The 25,131-nt window shown below is 41.1% G+C and overlaps 2 protein-coding genes across 2 annotated transcripts; both read left to right on the top strand.

Annotated features, from left to right (window-relative positions):
- The first annotated feature begins 7,398 nt into the window (after positions 1–7,398).
- LOC132894777 (olfactory receptor 4B13-like) lies at positions 7,399–8,334 on the top strand. Its single transcript, XM_060934894.1, has one exon. The coding sequence runs from the start codon at positions 7,399–7,401 to the stop codon at positions 8,332–8,334; it is 936 nt and encodes a 311-aa protein (XP_060790877.1).
- A 12,204-nt stretch (positions 8,335–20,538) lies between these two features.
- LOC132894776 (olfactory receptor 4B13-like) lies at positions 20,539–21,459 on the top strand. The gene has a single exon (XM_060934893.1). It carries the CDS (start codon positions 20,539–20,541, stop codon positions 21,457–21,459), a length of 921 nt encoding a protein of 306 aa, XP_060790876.1.
- The last annotated feature ends 3,672 nt before the right edge of the window (positions 21,460–25,131 follow it).

Raw genomic sequence — 25,131 nt, 5'->3', positions numbered from 1 at the left:
AGTGGAGGTGGTCAATAGCACCAAGTTCCTGGGGGTGCACATCACAGACAATTTCACCTAGTCTGTGAACACTGAATCACTGGTCAAGAAGGCACAGCAACGTCTGCACTTCCTGCGTAGGATGAGAAGAGCCCATCTGCCCCTGCCCATCCTCACTACATTCTACAGAAGCACCATAGAGAGCATTCTAACCAGCCGCATCTCTGTGTGGTGTGGAGGCTGCAGTGCCTCTGACTGGAAAAATGTGAGGAGAGTGGTGAGGACAGCAGAGAAAATCATTGGGACTTCTCTTCCCTCCATTCAGGACATTGCACCGAGATGTTGCATGTCTCGAGCCAAAAACATCATCAGTGACCCTTCACACCCTCATTATGGACTGTTCTACCCTCTGGCCTCTGGAAAGAGGTTCTGCAGCATTAGGTGCAGGACCACCAGGTTCTGTAACAGCTTTTCCCCCCAGGCCACCAGACTGCTGAACTCCAAACCCAAACTCTAAACTTCTATTTATAACGAACATTCCAAATTCCACAGGTTACTTTACACTATTGCACTTTATAATATTTCTGCTGATGCATAATTTAATTTAATACTCTTCATATTTCTTTCTGTGCTGAGCCAATTTGCAACAAAACTTCATTTGGTGTACACTTCTTGTATACTGAATGACAAAGGTTGTCTGAGTCTAAATCCAAGAACAGGGCAAGACAGTCTTTCAAAAATACTCCCGCAAGCAAAAAAGGGGAAAAAGCCTCAACCTCACCTCCTTAGAACACTTGTTGAGTTTGTAAAATCCAGCAATATTTCAACATCGGGCGTGATGAGTAAAGGATAATCCACAGTTCTTTTGGCAATCAGCAAAACAAATTAATCCGGAATTTTAAGAGATCAGGAGGCTATCAGGAAGTGTGGTACCGACACCATCTACCCCCATTCATTCATTTATTCATTCATTCTTTTCTACGTCCCATTTAAAAAGTAAACGTGACTCTAAAGGGGTACAGCCATAGGACAGTGACAGAGAAGGTGTGTGCATGTGACGGTGAGAAGGTGAGTGACAGTGAAGAACCCTATCATCTCCCTAGGTTCATACTAGCCCTGAATCAGTGATCTACGCCCATGATAATCAAGATAGATAGCAAATTATTGAGGTAGAGAACTCAGTAATAATACCTGGCTAAGCTTTTTACATGTTAAGTTAGATTAACTTTTACATGTTAAATTACATGTTAAGTTAGAGATACCTCCTTAAATTATAAACTTCTTAAATAACATTATCTTCAATAATCTCGCATGCCCTGCTATAAATAATAAAGTTTGTTTCATTAGACTAGCAGGAACATATGTGGCTGATGCTACACATTAATTTACTTTTTTTTTCAAGTCCCGAGAGATTGTGGAACCCAGAAACCTGAAGGTTTCAACAGCAGTCACAGTGTTGTTGGTGATGGTGATGGGCAGCAGAGTGGGGGCTCCTCCTAAAGTCCACTGTCATCTCCACAGTTTTGAGTGTGTTCAGTTCCAGATTGTTCTGACCGCACCACCAGACCAGCCGTTCAACCTCCCATCTGTATGCAGACTCGTCACCATCTCAGATGAGGCCAATGACCGTTGTATTGTCCGCAAATTTCAGGAGTTTAACAGACGGGTCTCTTAAGGTGCAGTCGTTGGTATAAAGGGAGAAGAGCAGTGGGGAGAGCACACACCCTTGGGGGGGGGGGGGGGGGGGCGCCAGTGCTGATAGACTGAGTGCTGGATAAGATGCTCCCCATCCTCACCTGCTGCTTCCTGTCAGTCAGGAAGTTTGTAATCCACTGACAGGTGGAGGAGGGCATGAACCGAGATGGTGACGAGTCTGCATACAGACGGGAGGTTGAACGGCTGGTCTGGTGGTGCGGTCAGAACAATCTGGAACTGAACACGCTCAAAACTGTGGAGATGACAGTGGACTTTAGGAGGAGCCCCCCCACTCTGCTGCCCATCACCATCACCAATAACACTGTGACTGCTGTTGAAACCTTCAGGTTTCTGGGTTCCACAATCTCTCGGGACTTGAAGTGGGAGACCAACACAGTCACTATCATCAAAAAGGCTCAGCAGAGGTTGTACTTTCTGCGCCAGCTCAGGAAGCTCAACCTGCCTAAGGAGCTGCTGACACAATTCTACTCTGCCATCATTCAGTCTGTTCTTTGCTCTTCCATCACTGTTTGGTTTGGATCGGTCACCAAACAGGAGAAGAACAGACTGCAACGGACAATAAGGTCTGCAGAGAAAATTATTGGTGTCAACCTGCCCTCCATCCAAGACCTATACCTGTCCAGGGTCAGGAAATGGGCAGGTAACATATCTGCGGACCCATCACACCCTGGTCACAATCTGTTTAATCTTCTACCCTCAGGGAGGCGATATAAATCACTGTATGCAAAAACAACCAGACACAAGAATAGTTTTTTCCCCTCAGGCTGTCTCTGTGACGGACAGCTAAAATCCAGATTCATATATCAGTAATATCACTTGTAAAATATCTGCACACTCATACCGTAATTCTGTGCACACTGTATACTTTATATTTATCTATTCCATACTTGACTTACTTGGATTACTTTGCACTATGCACCTATTGCACCATTTTTTTCTTTGTTTGTTTGTTTGTTTTGTGTATACGCTTTGTCATCTGTTTTGTATTATGAGAGCTACAGTGGTGCTTGAAAGTTTGTGAACCCTTTAGAATTTTCTATATTTCTGCATAAATATGACCTAAAACATCATCAGATTTTCACACAAGTCCTAAAAGTAGATAAACAGAACCCAGTTAAACAAATGAGACAAAAATATTATACTTGGTCATTTATTTATTGAGGAAAATGATCCGATATTACATATCTGTGAGTGGCAAAAGTATGTGAACCTTTGCTTTCAGTATCTGGTGTGACCCCCTTGTGCAGCAATAACTGCAACTAAACGTTTGCGGTAACTGTTGATCAGTCTTGCACACAAGCTTGGAGGAATTTTAGCCCGTTCCTCCGTACAGAACAGCTTCAACTCTGGGATGTTGGTGGGTTTCCTCACATGAACTACTCGCTTCAGGTCCTTCCACAACATTTCCATTGGATTAAGGTCAGGACTTTGACTTGGCCATTCCAAAACATTTACTTTATTCTTCTTTAACCATTCTTTGGTAGAACGACTTGTGTGCTTAGGGTCGTTGTCTTGCTGCATGACCCACCTTCTCTTGAGATTCAGTTCATGGACAGATGTCCTGACATTTTCCTTTAGAATTCGCTGGTATAATTCAGAATTCATTGTTCCATCAATGATGGCAAGCCGTCCTGGCCCAGATGCAGCAAAACAGGCCCAAACCATGATACTACCACCACCATGTTTCACAGATGGGATAAGGTTCTTATGCTGGAATCCAGTGTTTTCCTTTCTCCAAACATAACGCTTCTCATTTAAACCAAAAGTTCTATTTTGGTCTCCTCCATCCACAAAACATTTTTCCAATAGCCTTCTGGCTTGTCCACGTGCTCTTTAGCAAACTGCAGATGAGCAGCAATGTTCTTTTTGGAGAGCAGTGGCTTTCTCCTTGCAACTCTGTCATGCACACCATTGTTGTTCAGTGTTCTCCTGGTGGTGGACTCATGAACATGAACATTAGTCAATGCGAGAGAGGCCTTCAGTTGCTTAGAAGTTACCCCGGGGTCCTTTGTGACCTCGCCGACTATTACACGCCTTACTCTTGGAGTGATCTTTGTTGGTCGACCACTCCTGGGGAGGGTAACAGTGGTCTTGAATTTCCTCCATTTGTACACAATCTGTCTGACTGTGGATTGGTGGAGTCCAAACTCTTTAGAGATGGTTTTGTAACCTTTTCCAGCCTGATGAGCATCAACAATGCTTTTTCTGAGGTCCTCAGAAATCTCCTTTGTTCGTGCCATGATACACTTCCACAAACATGTGTTGTGAAGATCAGACTTTGATAGATCCCTGTTCTTTAAATAAAACAGGGTGCCCACTCACACCTGATTGTCATCCCATTGATTGAAAACACCTGACTCTAATTTCACCTTCAAATTAACTGCTAATCCTAGAGGTTCACATACTTTTGCCACTCACAGATATGTAATATCGGATCATTTTCCTCAATAAATAAATGACCAAGTATAATATTTTTGTTTCATTTGTTTACCTGGGTTCTGTTTATCTACTTTTAGGACTTGTGTGAAAATCTGATGATGTTTTAGGTCATATTTATGCAGAAATATAGAAAATTCTAAAGGGTTCACAAACTTTCAAGCACCACTGTAAGTGAAACCGGAGTCAGATTCCTCGTGTGTGTCCACATACCTGGCAATAAAAGTGATTCTGATTGGCTAAAACATTTCTTTTGAAAAATAGCAGGAAAACAGACATACTAGAATCTTTGTTAAAAACTCTGATGTCCATAATTATAACACAAGTGTAAAAAACAATGTTCATATCGTAAAAATAAGCTCAAACTCAGGACACAGGACTTTTGCTTTTTCAGCAGCCATGTTCTATAATTCTCTGCCCAACTATGTTAAGAACTCTGAGACTACTAAGAAATTTAGAATTAACTATTGGAAATAATTTTCTGGGATTTAGATACAAATTTTTATTCATTATTAATCATTATATGTTTGTCTCACTATTGCATGCAACTTATTTTATATTAGTTATATTATATATCTATCCATCTGTAGCTGCTTATCCTGTTCTACAGGGTTGCAGGAAAGCTGGAGCCTATCCCACGATAGCGAGATAGCGAGGCGAGAGGCAGGGTACACCGTGGACAAGTCGCCAGGTCACCACAGGGCTGACACATATAGACAAACAACCATTCACACTCACATTCACACCTATGGTCAATTTAGAGCCACCAATTAACCTAACTTGCATGTCTTTGGACTGTGGGGAAAACTGGAGCACCCAGAGGAAACCCATGCAGACACAGTGAGAACTATATTAGATATATTTTACAAATTTAATAATGTAGATATAGATTATTAGCACAAGTTTCTACACATCTCTAATGGAAACCAGCATCAGCTGAAGGGATCTTGTGTTTAATAAAGCTATCTATCTATGTATCTACAGTATCTAGCATTTGCCATATGGCCTTCTAAGGGTTTTACTACTTAAGGACGAGTCTGTATTTGTCACACGAAATGCCTTTACAATGATAATGAGCGGGGGCGGCACGGTGGTGTAGTGGTTAGCGCTGTCGCCTCACAGCAAGAAGGTCCTGGGTTCGAACCCTGGGTCCGGCGAGGGCCTTTCTGTGTGGAGTTTGCATGTTCTCCCCGTGTCCGCGTGGGTTTCCTCCGGGTGCTCCGGTTTCCCCCACAGTCCAAAGACATGCAGGTTAGGTTAACTGGTGACTCTAAATTGACCGTAGGTGTGAATGTGAGTGTGAATGGTTGTCTGTGTCTATGTGTCAGCCCTGTGATGACCTGGCGACTTGTCCAGGGTGTACCCCGCCTTTCGCCCGTAGTCAGCTGGGATAGGCTCCAGCTTGCCTGCGACCCTGTAGAAGGATAAAGCGGCTAGAGATAATGAGATGAGATGAGATGATAATGAGCTGAGGGAGAATACAAGGTGATCACATACGGTATACATGAGGTCCTCTAAACATTTAAACTCCGTGTACTTAGGCTCAGCTTAAAGGAGCTTGATGTTAAAATACTTCCTAAGTATATCAATCATAAATTCATGCTAAATAATACAACAATTTCACCATACACTCAGAAAAATAATTGTCATAAGCTAAAACAGTGTGTGTGTGTGTGATAACTGTGGCTAGAGACAGAGATCTTCACATGTTTTGGTGCCCACAGAGACAGAAACTTTACAGGAGTCCCAACACCTTCTGAGCTCTAAATCAAACTTTGATACAAAATTCTCTCACATATGATGCCACTTCCCTTACCTCAGGCTTCTAGTGAGGAGACCTACCCCTGCCCCCTTCCACATGTGGGAGACCAAGAAGTTGTTTAGCTGCCTCGCTCACAAACTAGAATCAGGACACCTGCTCTGAGAAGTTAATTGACATACACGGTAACATCACATCATTGATGTGACATGCAAATGAACAATATAAGCCCGATCTCAAAATTCATCTTTTTTTTTTTTTTTTTTGCAGGCGGCCCATGCCACCCCCAACAAGATGCTCCCTATGATGCACATTCCTAAATCCATCACCAATGTGGATGTAGCCTTTAAGAACTCATTGGGTTGTGCTTTAACAACGAACAGAGTGTTTTTTTTCCCACACCATTTTGTGTAAACTCAAGAGACAGTTTCTGAAATACTCAAACCAGCTCATCTAGCAAAAACAATCATGCCATAGTCATAGTCATAGATCTTTTTTTTTTTTGCCCCTCTTCTGGTTTTTGACATGAATATTAACTGAAGCTCTTGAACTGTGTCTGCATTATATTCTTTATTGCACTGCTGACTAATCATTAGATATTTACATGAATGAGCAGATGTATTGGGGTTCCTAATAAATTGGTCAGTGGGTGTATGTTATAGTAGGTAGTCAGTGGTCTCAAAATTACTTATGGGTGCATGGGGCGGCCCTTGTGGGTGTAAGACTCCTGTCCTGAATATTTTCTCTCAGTCTGGCCCTACTGCTGACCCCTACAGATGATGCTTTCAGAGTTACATTTTCTAGGACATGATATAAAAGCCAAGAGACTTAGACCACAAGAGATGGTGATATTGTAGACCATCCCATTTTCCTGAGCCATTAAACACAGCTTGACAGATAAGCAAGTCATATCATAAGAGTAACCTTTATCTCTGGACTTCTCCAAAAAGATCAGACAACTGCATGGAGTAAAGGTTATATCTTTTCATCATCATGAATTGGAAATTGAAATAATAACAGATATATAATGCAGTTGAACTGAATGTAAATGGATATTTAATAATGGCATAATAATTGTGTCATATACACAACTTTCAGTTGTGAGTTTCTAAAACAAATATGAGACATGTTAGTAAGTAGAAAATAATCTATTTAAATGGCAGTACCTTTAATTCAGTAACTTGTAAAAGGTCTGGGGACTTATTGTTTTTCCACTTCTCTATAAAATCTACCAAGATACTGTTAGCCGTAATTATGACCACAAAGGTCAGAGTAACAGTTCATCAACTAAAAATTTCTTTTGTGGTGTCATGTAAGAACTAAAATGTTATACAAATTTGTTCTTTTCTGAGGTATTCAGGCATGCAGATCGATATTATACATCCTAAGAATATCATCATGCTTTATTTGTTTAAATATTCACACAAATGATGTAATTTATTGTTTAAAGAGCTGCATTATAACTAATATTTATTTCTCTTCCTTCTGTAGCAAAGCTGTAAAATACAATGGAAAATAGATCAAGTGTTACCACATTCATTCTGGATGGCTACGTTGTCATGGACCAGCAGAAGCATTTGTTCTTTTTTATTTTTCTCCTACTCTATGCTGCAATTGTGACACTGAACACACTTCTGATTGCCATTATCTGTTTTGAAAGAACACTGCATAATCCAATGTATATCTTTGTTTGCAATCTGTCATGTAATGGCATCTATGGTAGCACAAGTTTGATTCCTCATCTGTTATTTAATCTCTCTACTGAGGGGCATAAAATATCTTTAACAAATTGTCTTGTACAGATCTTCTGTTTACATACTTACAATATTATTGAGCTAACTATATTGGCCTTTATGAGCTATGACCGTTATGTTGCAATTTGTTACCCACTTCACTATCATGATATGATGTCAACAAAAAAGCTTCAGGTTTTTATTGTTTTTGTTTGGACTTATCCATTAGCTACTTTTCTAGTATATGAATCATTCACAATACGCTTAACCTTTTGTAGACAAATTATAGATAAGACACACTGTGTAAATTTTGAACTCATGAGACTATCTTGCACAGACATCACTATCCATAGCATAATTGGACTTGGTCTAACAGTTGTTTACACGATTCCTCAGATTATAACAATATTTTTCACTTATGTACATATTCTTCGTGTTTGCATTAATTCATCCAAGGAATGTCAAACTAAAGCCATCCAAACATGTACACCTCATCTTCTTGCTGTTTTGAATTATTTTGTTGGATTACTTTTTGAAGTGATACAAAGTCGGCTAAATTCAAGGTATTTGCCATATGAATTCCGGACTTTCATGTCTTTATATTTTATGATATTTCCTCCTCTGCTCAATCCAGTTATCTATGGTATGAGTGGTCAGGTTATAAAGAAACATATTCAGAATTTTTTTTTAATTAAAAACATGGCTTCCTAAAACATTAAGACTGGGTGTGAAATTTCACACACTCTGTTTTGTCTTTTATATTTCAGTGTGGTCACTGAGGCCCAATTTTGTTTCTTCCACAGTTTATGAACAGGAATTCCAGTAAAAAAAAAAAAAGGTTTGAATTGAATTAATTTGGCAATACCATGCTTCTAATGCTTCAAAGTGATGCTTATAATTTTAATCTTCCAGGCCATTTAACATGCTGCTATTGATCCGTGAAATACTTCAGATGTATTTAATCTGCTAAATATTTTGGTTTTATTGAATTTTTTCAGATTTAAATGAAATACTGTTAAACTTTAACACAATTTAATCCTCAGTACATCTGTTTTGTTCATCATACAAATTTATGCAAAATTAACTGATGTTTTTTCTTCTTTTGATAGATTAAAATTGTTTTTTATGTCTTGATATATGGAATAAGAAGACTTTTCATTTTATCAGCATCTACCACTTTTTTATTTTATGGGCTTACATATAACACTGAGTAACTATTAACTCAGTGTTACAATCCTGTGACCTGTAGAGCAAAATAGTTTGTAATTTAAATTTTTACCAGTTACTTCAAAAAGCTTTTTATTGCTCTCCTTCTGGGATCATCAAACAGTGGCCCATACATAATTTTTCCAGTTATATTAAAATTATGTATAAGATCTTAAAAACAAACAAACAAACAAACAAACAAACAAACAAACAAAGGTAGTTTGAATATATTATAGCATCATGATATACTCAAATGTATATCTACAAATATGGAATATCTTTTTGAAAATGCCTTCATCCACAGGGCATGAGGGCTTACTGAATGGGCTGATGATGAAAATGATGTACATCATATTTTTTTGCTTTCGCAATGTGCACTTAAGCTTTTCAGATGAGTTTTAGTGCCTAAATACCTTTTTAAGACACTATGGTGTCTTTTGTCTCAACTTTTAATCAGTCATCTGTCTATACCTATGTGCATGCAGGGAGTTGTCTTTAGTGTCAACATTACAAAAAGAAATAGAAAGTTGTGAGAAGCAAATGTTAGTACAGTTGCACTGCTTGTGTTTTTGACAACTGTTAAGACTGCCTGGCTCAAGGCAACCTCAACATAAAAGGGATACCACACCGTAGCGTCAATTAGACCAAACATTTATTTACATAAATACAAAATGTCAGTTATGAATAAAGTAAAAGTGTAATGCATGTGTGCAAGAAGTGTGCCTAATGCTAAACTAAATCATAAAGAGTCTTTTCGGGTGGGAGGAATAAGCCTGGCGCCGCAAGTGGAGAGAGACCGAGAATGGAAGATGCCCAGTATCTTTATACTGGCCTCAATCAGGGAGGATGTGCCACACCTGTCTCACGCACTCTGAAAGGAAACAGGCACAAACAGAAGGGGCCGTGGCCCAACCAAGCATTAGTGCAGCCGATCGTAACATACCCCCCCTATTAAAACAGAGGCCAACCAAAGTGGGACTCTGCACTAGACATTTGAATAATTCAAATTTACTTAGACATAGCAAATCAGCAGTTTCAACTATATCAACTACAGTGGTGCTTGAAAGTTTGTGAACCCTTTAGAATTTTCTATATTTCTGCATAAATATGATCTAAAACATCATCAGATTTTCACACAAGTCCTAAAAGTAGATAAAAAGAACCCAGTTAAACAAATGAGACAAAAATATTATACTTGGTCATTTATTTATTGAGGAAAATGATCCAATATTATATATCTGTGAGTGACAAAAGTATGTGAACCTCTAGGATTAGCAGTTAATTTGAAGGTGAAATTAGAGTCAGGTGTTTTCAATCAATGGGATGACAATCAGGTGTGAGTAGGCACCCTGTTTTATTTAAAGAACAGGGATCTATCAGAGTCTGATCTTCACAACACATGTTTGTGGAAGTGTATCATGGCATGAACAAAGGAGATTTCTGAGGACCTCAGAAAAAGCATTGTTGATGCTCATCAGGCTGGAAAAGGTTACAAAACCATCTCTAAAGAGTTTGGACTCCACCAATCCACAGTCAGACAGATTGTGTACAAATGGAGGAAATTCAAGACCATTGTTACCCTCCCCAGGAGTGGTCGACCAACAAAGATCACTCCAAGAGCAAGGTGTGTAATAGTCGGCAAGGCCACAAAGGACCCCAGGGTAACTTCTAAGCAACTGAAGGCCTCTCTCACATTGGCTAATGTTAATGTTCATGAGTCCACCATCAGGAGAACACTGAACAACAATGGTGTGCATGGCAGGGTTGCAAGGAGAAAGCCACTGCTCTCCAAAAAGAACATTGCTGCTCATCTGCAGTTTGCTAAAGATCACGTGGACAAGCCAGAAGGCTATTGGAAAAATGTTTTGTGGACAGATGAGACCAAAATATAAGTTTTTGGTTTAAATGAGAAGCGTTATGTTTGGAGAAAGGAAAACACTGCATTCCAGCATAAGAACCTGATCCCATCTGTAAAACATGGTGGTGGTAGTATCATGGTTTGGGCCTGTTTTGCTGCATCTGGGCCAGGATGGCTTGCCATCATTGATGGAACAATGAATTCTGAATTATACCAGTGAATTCTAAAGGAAAATGTCAGGACATCTGTCCATGAACTGAATCTCAAGAGAAGGTGAGTCATGCAGCAAGACAACGACCCAAAGCACACAAGTCATTCTACCAAAGAATGGTTAAAGAAGAATAAAGTTAATGTTTTGGAATGGCCAAGTCAATGTCCTGACCTTAAGCCAATCGAAATGTTGTAGAAGGACCTGAAGTGAGCAGTTCATGTGAGGAAACCCACCAACATCCCAGAGTTGAAGCTGTTCTGTACGGAGGAATAGGCTAAAATTCCTCCAAGCCGGTGTGCAGGACTGATCAACAGTTACCGCAAACATTTAGTTGCAGTTATTGCTGCACAAGGGGGTCACACCAGATACTGAAAGCAAAGTTTCACATACTTTTGCCACTCACAGATATGTAATATTGGATCATTTTCCTCAATAAATAAATGACTAAGTATAATATTTTTGTCTCATTTGTTCAACTGGGTTCTCTTTATCTACTTTTAGGACTTGTGTGAAAATCTGATGATGTTTTAGGTCATATTTATGCAGAAATATAGAAAATTCTAAAGGGTTCACAAACTTTCAAGCACCACTCTACATCACTGTATTTCTGGTAGCAAAATTTCACAAACCACCTTTTACATCTCAACCTCTCCCCAGTGTCTAATCACACCCATGACATGCATCAACCATCACCAAGTGCATTGCCGATCCCCAAAACCTCCTCTTCCCCTTCACCAGCATGCCCAAACCCTGGGAAAGCAATTTAAGGAAAGGAGACAGAAAAGGAGGAACAGGAGAAACAGACAAATGAGTGAGACAACATAATTACGCATTTGCAATAGAGCGGGACAATGCGTCGGGAACCGCATTGTCCGGCCCCCTGATGTGCCATATGTCCAATTGGTAAGGTTGCAAGAATAAGGTCCAACGCATAAGACGCTGATTTGGATTGTGCAGTGTATGTAGAAATGTGAGTGGGTTATGGTCAGAGTACACAATTATTGGTGGCACCCCCACTGTCTACATAGACCTCAAAATGTTTTAACGCCCAAACCAAGGCCAGAGCCTCTTTCTCAATAGTGGAATACGAAATTTGATGTTTATTAAATTTCTTAGAGAAGTAACATACTGGACGGCTAACCCCCTCCTCATCCAGTTGCAACAACACGGCCCCAGCACCCACCTGACTAGCTTCCACCTGAAGTTGAAATGCCTGATCTTCGAGGTGCTGCCAAGACAGGTGCAGTGGTAAGCAACTGTTTCACCTTCTCAAATGCCTTTTGGCAATTGGCAGATCAAACAAACTTAACACCCCCCCTAAGAAGGTCAGTGAGTGGACACACAGTAGTGGAGAAATTTCTGCAGAAACTTCTGTAATATCCCACCATCCCCAAAAACCGCTGCAACTCTTTTCTTGTCATGGGCGCTGGAAACTGGTCAATTGCAAGGACTTTGGCCCGCACTGGGCGGACCTGACCCTGGCCTACTACCTTCCCCAGGTAAACTACAGTTGCATGGGCAAATTCATATTTAGCCAAATTAACTGTTAGTTTTGCTTGTACCAACCGTTCAAAAAATGCCCGTATACGATCCAGATGTTCCCCCCAAGTATCAGACACTATCACAGCATCATCAAGGTACACTGTACACCCTGGTAGGCCTGATATCACCCTATTCATTAATCGCTGAAAGGTTGTGGGTGCATTCCGCAACCCAAAACTCATTACCCTATATGAATAGAGGCCGGAGGGAGTGATGAATGCTGATATCTCTTGGGCACGTGACGTAAGAGGGACTTGATAGTAGCCTTTTAATAAGTCAAACTTGCTGACATATCAGGCAGCGCCCACCTGATCTATGCAGTCGTCCACTCGGGGCAGCGGAAATGAATCGGCTTTAGTCACCCCGTTAACCTTGCGGTAATCCGTACAAAAACGGAAGGTGTTATCTGGTTTACCCACAAGCAGACACGGAGAAGCCCAACTGGAATGTGAAGGCTCTGCAAGTCCATGATCCAACAAATACTGTACCTCCTTATCCAATATTTTCCTTTTTTCCGGCCCCACCCGGTAAAACCACTGGCGAATAGGCAGAGACCCCCCAGTGCCAATGTCATGCTCTATAATATCAGTGCATGACGGTATATCTGAAAATAGACACTGATAAGACATTATTAAGGACTTCAACTCTGCACTCTGCTCTGCTAACAGATGACCCACCAAGATATCTAGATTAGACAGTGTCTCAAAATTCTTAAGCCTTGGCTGCATAAACAAATCATCTGAACCAACCTCATCATCTGCAGTGACCAGAGGACGAGACCGGACCCCACCAGCTACCATTACTGCCACAGATGACACACTCCCCCCTCCTAAAGATGGACCCGGGAAGAGGTAAGGCTTGAGAAGGTTCACATGGCATACCTGTGTAGAGCGCTTATGATCTGGAGTTGCTAATAAATAGTCACACTCAGACACTTGCTGTACCACTGTATATGGCCCAGAGAACCGAGCACTGAACGCCAAGCCAGGTATGGGCAACAAAGCTAACACCTGGTCCCCCGAACTGAACTGCCTCCCCACAGCCCGGCCATCATATCGTTTCTTCATGTGTGACTGAGTTTTCATTAAATTGTCACTAGCCATTTTCCAGGCCAGCGTCAGACTACACCGGAACCCATGGACAAAATCAATAACATTGACAGGGGCCTGGGTCTCCTCCAACCCATCCTTCAACACTGACAAGGGCCCACGGACATGGTGTGCAAAAACCAAATCATTGGGACTAAAACCCGTGCTGTCTTGTACCACCCCCCATGCTGCTAGCAATAGCCATGGAACACCCTCCTCCCAGTCCCTCCCCAGTTCAAGGCAATAAGCCCGCAGAAGAGACTTAAGAGTAAGGTGAAAACGTTCTAGGGCCCCCTGGCTCTGTGGGTGATATGGGCTGCTCAGCTGTTGTTTAACATGAAGTTGTTTTAAAATGCTGCGAAACATCTTGGAGGTAAAGTTGGTACCCCATCACTCTGTATCACTCTTGGTATACCAAAAATTGAAATGAACTGAGTAAGCGCCTTCACAACCACCTTTGTGGTAATACTACGAATAGGATAAACTGCAGGATAGCGTGTTGACTGACACATAACAGTTAACAAATAACTGCATCCTGACTTGGAAGGGGGCAACGGCCCCACACAATCAATAATAAGGTGTTCAAAAGGCTTCCCCACAGCTGGAATAGGACACAAAGGTGCCGGCTTGATAACCTGATTGGGCTTTCCAGCCAGCTGGCAAACATGACAGGTCTTAACAAACTGGACAACATCCCGTTTCATACCTGGCCAATAAAAATGTAATAGCAGTTGCTGGTACGTCTTACGGATACCAAAATGGCCTGCCACACCCCCATGTGCCGTCTGCAAGACCACATCCCGAAACTGCTTGGGCACCACAATCTGTACCACAGGATTCACAATTTCCCCATTACACTGTGTCCACTTACGCACCAACAGGTCATTCACAACAGCATACCCACTTGCTGCACTTCTCATCTCTTCTGGTGACAACACCTCAGAGAAAAACCCGGCCAACTCTTTGTCTTCTTTTTGAGCCACCACCACCTTTTCTTGGGTGAGGGTAGGGGGCAAAATGGGCAATTCCAACCCCACACAGTCTTTATCCAAAATCCCTAACTTATCGCCTTCTACGGCCCAACTCATAGCACGTGTAACTACGCAAGAGGCAAACACATCAGGGAAGTCAACAGCACACTGATCTGGATCTAAAGGTGCTACAGGCTTGGTGTTTACTAGAGGTGTGGGTGAAGCCTCAGGCCAAACCAACCCCCCTACTAAATTGTTTCCCAGAATAACCTGAACAGGCAAGGATGGACGCACAGCCAATACCACCTCCCCATTTACCAGGTCTGACTCCAATACCACCCGATGTAACGGAACCGAAATTGTATGCATCTCAATACCACAGATAAGAACACACGTTCCCATATCTGATTGATCTGACAAAGGCAAGACTGATTGGAGCACAAAAGATTCCGAGACGCCAGTATCGCGCAATATATTAACTGGCACCTTTGCATCGCTACCAATTAAAGACACAAATCCAGCTGCAATAAAGGGTCCATAAACCCTGCCTGTCACCCCCCCTAATCGCATCAGTGTTCTCACACCCCCTACCAAACGTGGAGCCGCCACACAATGGTTTATCAGAGGACAGGAGTGGTGCTGCACACGCTGTAGGCTTCACTGGAGAATTTCCACGTCTTGATCGCAGCATGGGACATTCATTTTTCCAATGCCCCTTCTCCAAGCAATATCTGCAAATATCTTGTGAATCTGGCTTTCTCCTATCAACAGGATCAAGTCGTGATCCACTAAAATGTGGAAAACGGACATCATCTCTTTGTGCATTCTCACGCTGCCTATGTGCCAAGATATATTTATCAGCTAAAGTGGCAGCTTCAGTAGCAGTTTTAACATTTTGTTCATCGATATAGGTGGCAACACGCACTGGGACGATGTTTTTAAACTGCTCCAATACCACTAAATCACATAGCTTTTCAAATGTGTCATCCTTTTCTGATGTTCGCCAGCGAGTAAAAAGTGTGTTCAATTCTCGCACCACCTCCAAGTGTGTTTGCCTATCACTCTTCTGACAGTTCCTAAACTTCTGTCTATATGCTTCAGGTACCAACTCATAAGCCTTTAAAATGCTGTCCTTCACATCATCATACTTCTTATGCTGTACCTCACTCAAAGCAATAAAGGCTTCTTGTGCTTTGCCCAAGATTACACTTTGTAGAAGTAAGATGCGTTCTAAGTCTGTCCACTTATGATCCACAGCCAAAATTTCGAATAAGGAAAAGAACATATCTGGATCTTCCTCACTAAATTTGGGCAGTAACTTAATCATATTTGACAGATTTAGTTCAAACGGCAAAGGCCCTGGTTGAGAACCCATAGAGCTACCAGCACTGCCCCCCGACACTCTTGGGCGTTCCTGTTCTATCTGTAATTTTCTATACTCGAGCTCCCTGTCCTTCTCCCATTCCACCCTCTCTTTCTCACGTTCACGTTTAAGATACTTATCTCGCTCCAACTGCATCTCCAACAACTTCACCTGTTGATCATAAGTTAGGGATGACGAGACTGGAATATGAGACTCCGCTGCCGTGCCACTTGGAGTTACAGAAGCAGACTTGGCCGGAATTACCCCCTTACCAATAAGCCCATCCTCCACTAATTTCAACAACTCATCTTTCCTAACACCCTTAGGAATCTTCAATTCCATATTAAAGTGGTCAATCACCGTAAACAGCTGACCTTTCTTCAGTGCCTTCAACCCCACAGCAGACGGGACAGCCAAAAACTCATCAAAAGATTCCATTTCTGACCAAACAATTTTAACAAGGTTACCAAAATCAAGTGCTACAATACAAATCCTAAGCCCCCACAATCTTGAAACATGCAGCCAACTACTCAGAAACACTAATCAAAAAATGCCCACTAAGCCAAAATGCTATATCCAATATCCTACAAAGATCCACCACACCACCCGCAAAATACCTCTCTCACAAAATAAAAAACACACGTCTGGACACTAAAGTGGTTCCCTGACACAACGAAGGACTACAGCTTCAGAAACTTGGAGCAGCCCTGCATCTAAACAGTTAACTATTTCCAAGGCCTACGTCTTCACATGCCCCCACGGTTGAGCCACATACGGCTCCCCCCCGTTCGACATGCCACACAAGAAAAATAATAAACTTTTGAGCGGTCTTACCTACGGCAGGGTGTGCACGTTGCTCCTCATAAATCCCTCTCTAATATTTCTCTTCGCTGCAGCAGGAGCCACCAACAATTAAACAATTACTTACCAGAAGTGTGTTCAAAGAGAAAAAAAACGACTCCAGTCAAATTAATCCAAAAGGGAATCCCAACCCTCGTCACCAATTACCTAACCAATCAAAAAACGCTACAGGGGTTTCCCCATACTCACGCAACTACATGAGCACGAACAGACAGGTAATTCTGATACGAGTATCGCAAAACTAGAACGGTGTCCCAGAGAAAAAAAATCTCCAGACAAAGGACGAGCCCCCATATGTTAAGACTGCCTGGCTCAAGGCAACCTCAACATAAAAGGGATACCACACTGTAGCATCAATTAGACCAAACATTTATTTACATAAATACAAAATGTCAGTTATGAATAAAGTAAAAGTGTAATGCATGTGTGCAAGAAGTGTGCCTAATGTTAAACTAAATCATAAAGAGTCTTTTCGGGTGGGAGGAATAAGCCTGGCGCCACAAGTGGAGAGAGACCGAGAATGGAAGATGCCCAGTATCTTTATACTGGCCTCAATCAGGGAGGATGCGCCACACCTGTCTCACACACTCTGAAAGGAAACAGGCACAAACAGAAGGGGGCGTGGCCCAACCAAGCATTAGTGCAGCCGATCGTAACACAACCCACACAGAACTACACTACATGGTCAAAGGTTTGTGGACACCTGCCCATCATCATCATGCTCTTTTCTGTCCTTGAGCATCCCATTCCAAAACAATGGGCATTAATATGAACTTTTATGCTGTAACAACTTCCACTCTTTTCGGAAGACTTTCCATTAGATTTTGTTGTGGAGTTTTAGGGATTTTTGCCCATTCAGCCACAAAAGCATTACTGACGGAACATTCTGATGTTGGATGAGAAGGCATGGCATGCAGCTGGAATTCCAGGTCATCCCAAATGTGTTCAGTGTGGTTGATGCCAGGGATCTGTAAAGGCCACTCATGTTATTATACACCAACCTTGGCAAACCATGTCTCTATGGAGCTTGTTTTGTGCACAGGGGTGTTGTCATCCTGAAATACGCTGGAGCAAGGCCCTTTATTTCCAGGGAAGATAAATCTTACTGCTACAGCATACAGAGAGATTTGAGAAAATTGTGTGCTTCCATCTTTGTTGCAACACTTTGGGAATGCCCAAATATCAGTATGATGGTAATCTGTTCACATACTTTTGGCTATATAGTGTATTAAGAAAGTCAGCATCAGTCTGATTGATAAATAATCATATTTTTATACTAGTAAAACTGTTAACAAAGCAACCAATGGTTCATTTGTATGTGTGTGTGGGGGGGGCATATGAAGTATTAATAATAATAATAATAATAATAATAATAATAATAATAATAATAATATCTTCATAATCAACATCATAACCATCAATGAGACCTCTGGGCATAATGTATTGATCAAACTAAATAGTTAAATTCTCAAGCTATTGATAGAGAGATTAAATTTTAGCTCTCCTATCTGATATCAGCATATGGCACTGAAAGCTTATCTCATGCTTTTTCTCTGAGATACACCAGCATATCTGAGATACACAAGCAAAATTATTAGGAACCCCATTCTGAAAGTGGCTAAAACTGCATTGTGTGATGCTTTTCTGCTCATTGTGGTTGTAAACAGTGGTTTACTGTATTCTTCTTGTCCTCTTGAACTGGTCTGGTTGCCCTCCTCTGATCTCTTTCTTTGGCTACGTCCAGATTAATTTGTTTTAAAATTAGTTGCCTTGTGTGCCAGATGAGGTTTTATATCATCCTTAATGATTTCACATAAACCAGAAAAAATTATGGAACAATATGTCTGTGAAACTATATATAGTAACAGAATTATGAAGCATTATGGTTTATTTGGTAGCATTTCATAGTATGACTGATTTTACTCTGCTTTAATACTGTACAAAGATAGAGATGTGCTTTTCAATAGATTCCCCCACTTCCCCTACCTTGGCCTTCCAGTGGGGAGACCTATGTTCATAGGTCAACCTACCCCCACCCCATCTCCTTGTTTGAGACCAGGATATTGTCTGGTGTCGAGCACACAGACAGGAATCGGGCACCCACTCCGACAAGTTAACTGACCCACAATGTGACATGATATCATTGACATGACATGCAATTGAGTAATAGAAAACCCATCTCAAAATTCTGATTTTTTTTTCCTGCTGGCAGCTCATGCCACCCAACAAGATGCTGCTCAAAACACACATACATAAATCTGCCACTGATATGGACATAGCCTGTAAGAACTCATTGGGTTGTGCTTTAACAACTGAGTGGGCTTTTTTCACACCATTTTGTGTAAACTCGAGCCACAGTTTCTGAAATACTCAAAGCAGCTAGTCTAGTCAGTGAGAATATTTTTCCCCTTATTCTAGTGTTTGGTGTGAATATTAACTGAAGCTCTTGAACTGTGTCTGCATGATTTCATCTGTTGCACTTATTTTTATTCACAGCACATTCATTGCTGACAAATAATTAGATATTTACGTGAATGAGCAGATGTCAAGCGATTCCTAATAAATTGGTTGGTGGGTGTACATTACAGTAGGTGGTCAGTGGTCTCAAAATTACTTGTGGGTGTAAGACTCCCAGCCAGATTATTTTGTCTCGGTCCGGCCCTGCTATTGACCCCTACAGATAATGCTGTAATATAGTTACATTTTATAGGACAAGACATAAAAGTTGGGCGGCACAGTGGTGTAGTGGTTAGCGCTGTCGCCTCACAGCAAGAAGGTCCGGGTTCGAGCCCTGTGGCCGGCGAGGGCCTTTCTGTGTGGAGTTTGCATGTTCTCCCCGTGTCCGCGTGGGTTTCCTCCGGGTGCTCCGGTTTCCCCCACAGTCCAAAGACATGCAGGTTAGGTTAACTGGTGACTCTAAATTGACCGTAGGTGTGAATGTGAGTGTGAATGGTTGTCTATGTTTCAGCCCTGTGATGACCTGGCGACTTGTCCAGGGTGTACCCCGCCTTTCGCCCGTAGTCAGCTGGGATAGGCTCCAGCTTGCCTGCGACCCTGTAGAACAGGATAAAGCGGCTAGAGATAATGAGATGAGATGAGACATAAAAGTCAAGAGACTTGGGCCACAAGAGATGGTGATATTGTAGACCATCCCATTTTTCTAAGCCATAAAACACAGCTTGACAGATGAGCAATTCATTCAATAAGAATAACCTTCATCTCCGGACGTCTCCAAAAAGATCAGACAACTGCTTGGAGTAAAAGCTATATCTTTTCATTATCGTGAATTAAAAATTAAAATAACAACAGATATAGAATACGGCTGAACTGAATTTTGATGGATATTTAATAATGTCATAAAAGAATTGTTTTACATACACCTTTCAGTTACAATTTTCTGAAATAAATACAGTATTAGGCATGTTAGTAATTAGAGAAGAATGTATTTAAATGGCAGTAATTTTGATTCAATGACTTATAAAATATCTGGTGGCTTATTGTTCTCCAATTATCTATAAAATCTACCAAGATACTATTGTGCGTAATTATGACCACAAAGTTCAGAGCAGCAATTCATCAACAAAAAATTTACTTTGTGGTGTCATGGAAGAACTAAAATGTTACTCAAACTTGTTCTTTCCTGAGGTACTAAGGCATGTACAGTAGATCTATATTATACAAGATCATTATATATCCGAAGAATATCATGATTCAGATGTTAAAATATTCACACAGATGGTATACATTATTTTTTAAAGTCGTGCATTATAATGAATATTTATTTCTCTTCCTTCTGTAGCAAAGTTGAAAACACAATGGAAAATAGATCAAGTGTTACCACATTCATTCTGGATGGCTACATTGTCATGGACCAGCAGAAGCATTTGTTCTTTTTTATTTTTCTCCTACTCTATGCTGCAATTGTGATACTGAACTCACTTCTGATTGCCATTATCTGTTTTGAAAGAACATTGCATAATCCAATGTATATCTTTGTTTGCATTCTCTCATGTAATGGCATCTATGGTAGCACAAGTTTGATTCCTCATCTGTTATTTAATCTCTCAACTGAAGGGCACAAAATATCTTTAACAAATTGTCTCATACAAATCTTCTGTTTACATACTTACAATATTATTGAGCTAACTATATTGGCCTTTATGAGCTATGACCGTTATGTTGCAATTTGTTACCCACTACACTATCATGATTTAATGTCAACAAAAAAGCTTCAGGGATTTATATTTTTTACATGGGCTTATCCATTAGCTACTTTTCTGATATACGAGTCATTCACAATACGCTTAACCTTTTGTAGACAAATTATAGATAAGACACACTGTGTTAATTTTGACCTCATGAGACTATCTTGCACAGACATCACTATCCATAGCATAATTGGACTTAGTCTAATAGCTGTTTATGTAATGCCACAGGTTATAATGATTTTATTCTCTTATGTACAGATTTTACGTGTTTGCATTTATTCATCCAAGGAATGTCAAACTAAAGCCATCCAAACATGTACACCTCATCTTCTTGCTGTTTTGAATTATTTTGTTGGAATAGTTTTTGAATTGATACAAAGTCGGCTAAATTCAAGGAATTTGCCATATGACTTCCGGACTTTCGTGTCTTTATATTTTATGATATTTCCTCCTCTGCTCAATCCAGTTATCTATGGTATGAGTGGTCAGGTTATAAAGAAACATATTCAGAATTTTTTTTTTAATTAAAAACATGGCTTCCTAAAAAATTAAGACTGGGTGTAAAAAAGGCTTGAATTGAATTCATCTGGCAATACCATGCTTCTAAAAAATAATTATAATCTTAACTTTTGAGGCTGTTTAACATGCTGCTATTGGTCTATGAAATACTTCAGATGCATTTGATCATCTGTGAAAGATTTGTTTAATTGAGTTCTTTTAGATTTAAATTAATCTCAATGTTGGACTTTAACAACTAACATAATAATCCTGAGCAGATCAGTCTTTGCATTCATACAAATTTTGACAAAATTAACTGACTTTTCTTCTATTGATATATTTAACGGTTCTTTGTGCATCTTGATATGTGCTATAAGAAGGCTGTTTTCCCTTTGTCAGCATCTCCAACTTTTTCATTTCATGGGCTAACATATAGCACTGAGTAACTATTAACTTAGTGTTACAATTGTTTGACCTGTGCAAAACAGTTTGGAATTGAATTTTGACCAGTTACTTCAAAAACCTTTTTATTGCTGTAGTTCTGGGAGCATCAAAAAGTGACCCATACACAATTTTTCCGGGCGGCACGGTGGTGTAGTGGTTAGCGCTGTCGCCTCACAGCAAGAAGGTCCAGGTTCGAGTCCCGTGGCCGGTGAGGGCCTCTCTGTGTGGAGTTTGCATGTTCTCCCCGTGTCCGTGTGGGTTTCCTCTGGGTGCTCTGGTTTCCCCCCACAGTCCAAAGACATGCAGGTTAGGTTAACTGGTGACTCTAAATTGACCGTAGGTACAGTATGAATGTGAGTGTGAATGGTTGTCTATGTCTATGTGTCAGCCCTGTGATGACCTGGCGACTTGTCCAGGGTGTACCCCGCCTTTCGCCTGTAGACAGCTGGGATAGGCTCCAGCTTGCCTGCGACCCTGTAGAACAGGATAAAGCGGCTAGAGATAATGAGATGAGACATAATTTTTCCAGTGTCACATCTGTATCTACTTGCAGTCAAGACTCCACTTCCCAGAATTCACAGTGGCCTTCAAATATGGCTGCCATGGACTACAACAACCATCCTGCACCTCACTGCTCACAATCTCCAGAGTTCTACACACACTTGAGCTCAATCATGGCTCAGTCACACAGCCACAGTATTTAAGGAGTTCAGTACTCACACTTCTTTGTGAAGTATCTGCTTGGTTCCTTGTGTCTGACTTTACCAAGTGGTCTATTATTGGTCTGCTTTGATTTTGTTTTGGAATTTGCCTTTTGATATTGCTGTTTGTGCCTTGCCTGACCATTGCCTGTTTGATTCTGGTTTCTGGCTCACATTTTGGATTTGTCTACCAGTTTGCCTGAATAAACTCTCTTTCAGCTTTTATGTTCATCTGTCACCTGCATAACTGATATCCAGTTATATTAATTAATTAATTGATTGATTGATTGATTGATTGAATGAATGAATGCTATATCATCAAGACATATTCAAATGTATGTCTACATATATGGAATATCTTTTTGACAATGCCCTCATCCACAGGGCATGAGGGCTCACTGAATGGGTTGATGAGGATGAAAATGACGTACATCATATTTTCACAATGTGCACCTAAACTTTTCAGGTGACATTTAGTGTCCAAATACCTTTTTAAGACACCATGTCTTTTCTCTCAACTTTTAATCCATCATATATATGATGCACACAGGGAGTGGTGTTTAGTGCCAGCATTACAATAACAAAGAGAAGCTTGTGAGCAGTAAATGTGAGTACAATTGCACTGTTTTGGACAACCCACACAGAACTACACTACATCAGCAAAGGTTTGTGGACACCTGATCATACTCTTATCTGTCCTTGAATGTCCCATTCCAAAACCATGGGCATTAATATGGGCTTTTCTGCTGTAATAGTCTCCACTCTTTTTGGAAGACTTTCCACTAGATTTTGTAATGTAGTTATGGGGATTTGTGCCCAATCAGCCACAAAAGCATTACTGAGGGACAGTTCTGATGTTGTGCAAGAAGGCATGGCATGCAGCTGGAGTTCCAGTTCATCACAAATGTGTTCAGTGGGGTTGACATCAGGGTTCAGTAAAGGCCAGTTGTGTTCTTATACACTGAAGGCCAATTTATGCTGACAACGCAGTCCTCGCAGACGGTGTCGCAGATAACGTCTGCATAGCCCCCCCACCTTCGCAGACGCTCTGCGCGCACCTCCCAAAAATTGTGACCACCGCAGAAGCCTCTCAGACAGCGTCGCAGACAAGAGGGCTCTGATTGGTCCACTCTACATCCGCTGTACACGCACTTCCGCTTCCCTACTTTCCCGGTTTGGTTTGTTTTCACGACCGCCATTTTTAAAAACACGAGCGAAGATGGAGCAGCACGAAGAGCGGTTGATTGAGGAAGTGAGGAAGTACGTACATCTATACAACTCCAGTTCTAGTCCTTATAAGTAACCGGAGGATAAACTAACCATTGAGCTCCACTAACCACACCCACCAACTACTCCTAGCGATTTCGCGACTTCGCGCCCCCTTGCGTTGTAGCGGTGAATAACATCACGCACGCCTATTAGGCTGCTGGGCCATAGAAGGTTCACGCTGCACGCTGCATGCTGCACGCTACACGCGTGTAAAGAAAAGTGGACAAACGTAGCATGACTTGCTCTGGGCCATAGAACGGCGTTCACGTTGCACGCTGCACGCTGCACGCTTCACGCGTGAAGCATGAAATGAACATGCACACTTTTTTCTAGGCGTGAAGACGGAAATTCCAGTCAATGCATGCGGTCACCGCCGCGCCAGCCAATCAGAACGGGTCTAGGGAGATAACGCTATGCTTTCAGGGGAAAACTTCAGAAAAAATATAATTGAATGGTATAATTGAAAAATAGTTCTTCATCGGGATTGTCAAGCAGATTATAGAATGTTCGGTGAAATTCACCACGGGTTTCTCTCAGAAGGAAGTGTTCTCGGCTCCAAATTCTGTTCCTTTTTCTCTTCCTCTGTCTCAGTAAAAGCAGAATGAGGCAATCGTCGTCATCCGAAGAGTCCATATTGTTGGTTACTCGGTCAAAGTAGAACAGACGCAACACGTGAACATCCAAGCATGAAGTTTAATGGCCCAGGGTCCGGTTCTTCACGTGAACGTGTAGCGTGCAGCGTGCAACATGCAGCGTGCAGCGTGAACCTTCTATGGCCCAGCAGCCTTACTCCCCGCTCAACGATAAATTACAACTGTCTGAGAAAAGCTATCTGCGAAAGCCTTGTTGCAAGAGCATGCAGAGGCCTTAACCTTGGCAAACCTTGTCTTTATGGAGCTTGCTTTGTGCACAAGGGCATCATCATCCTGAAATAAGTTTCAGCTTGGCCCTTTAGTTCCAATGAAAATAAATCTTAATGCTACAGCATACAGAGTCATTCTAGAAAATTGTGTGCTTCTATCTTTGTGGCAACAGTATGGGGAATGCTCAAATATTGGTATGATGGTCATGTGTTCACATACTTTCAGCCCTATTATATATTAAGAAAATCAGTGTCAGTCCCATTGATAAAGAATGGTATTGTTGTACTATTAAAACTATTAACAAAGCTACCAACGGTTCATTTGAGTTTTTTTTTTGTGTTCAGACAAAATAACTGCAACTGTGCCAGATATAAGGTTGTTTGCAGTACTCATCATCAAATGACAATTTTGTAAAGCCTTTATTT

The sequence above is a fragment of the Neoarius graeffei genome, chromosome 12, assembly GCF_027579695.1.
Source record: "Neoarius graeffei isolate fNeoGra1 chromosome 12, fNeoGra1.pri, whole genome shotgun sequence".
NCBI lineage: Eukaryota > Metazoa > Chordata > Actinopteri > Siluriformes > Ariidae > Neoarius > Neoarius graeffei.
The sequence above is the reverse complement of the archived record's forward strand: the minus strand, read 5'-3'. Positions and strand labels throughout refer to the sequence as shown.

Bases quoted from the DNA above. Each gene is read 5' to 3' on its own strand.
- LOC132894777 (XM_060934894.1), top strand. From the start codon at position 7,399: ATGGAAAATAGATCAAGTGTTACCACATTCATTCTGGATGGCTACGTT.
- LOC132894776 (XM_060934893.1), top strand. From the start codon at position 20,539: ATGGAAAATAGATCAAGTGTTACCACATTCATTCTGGATGGCTACATT.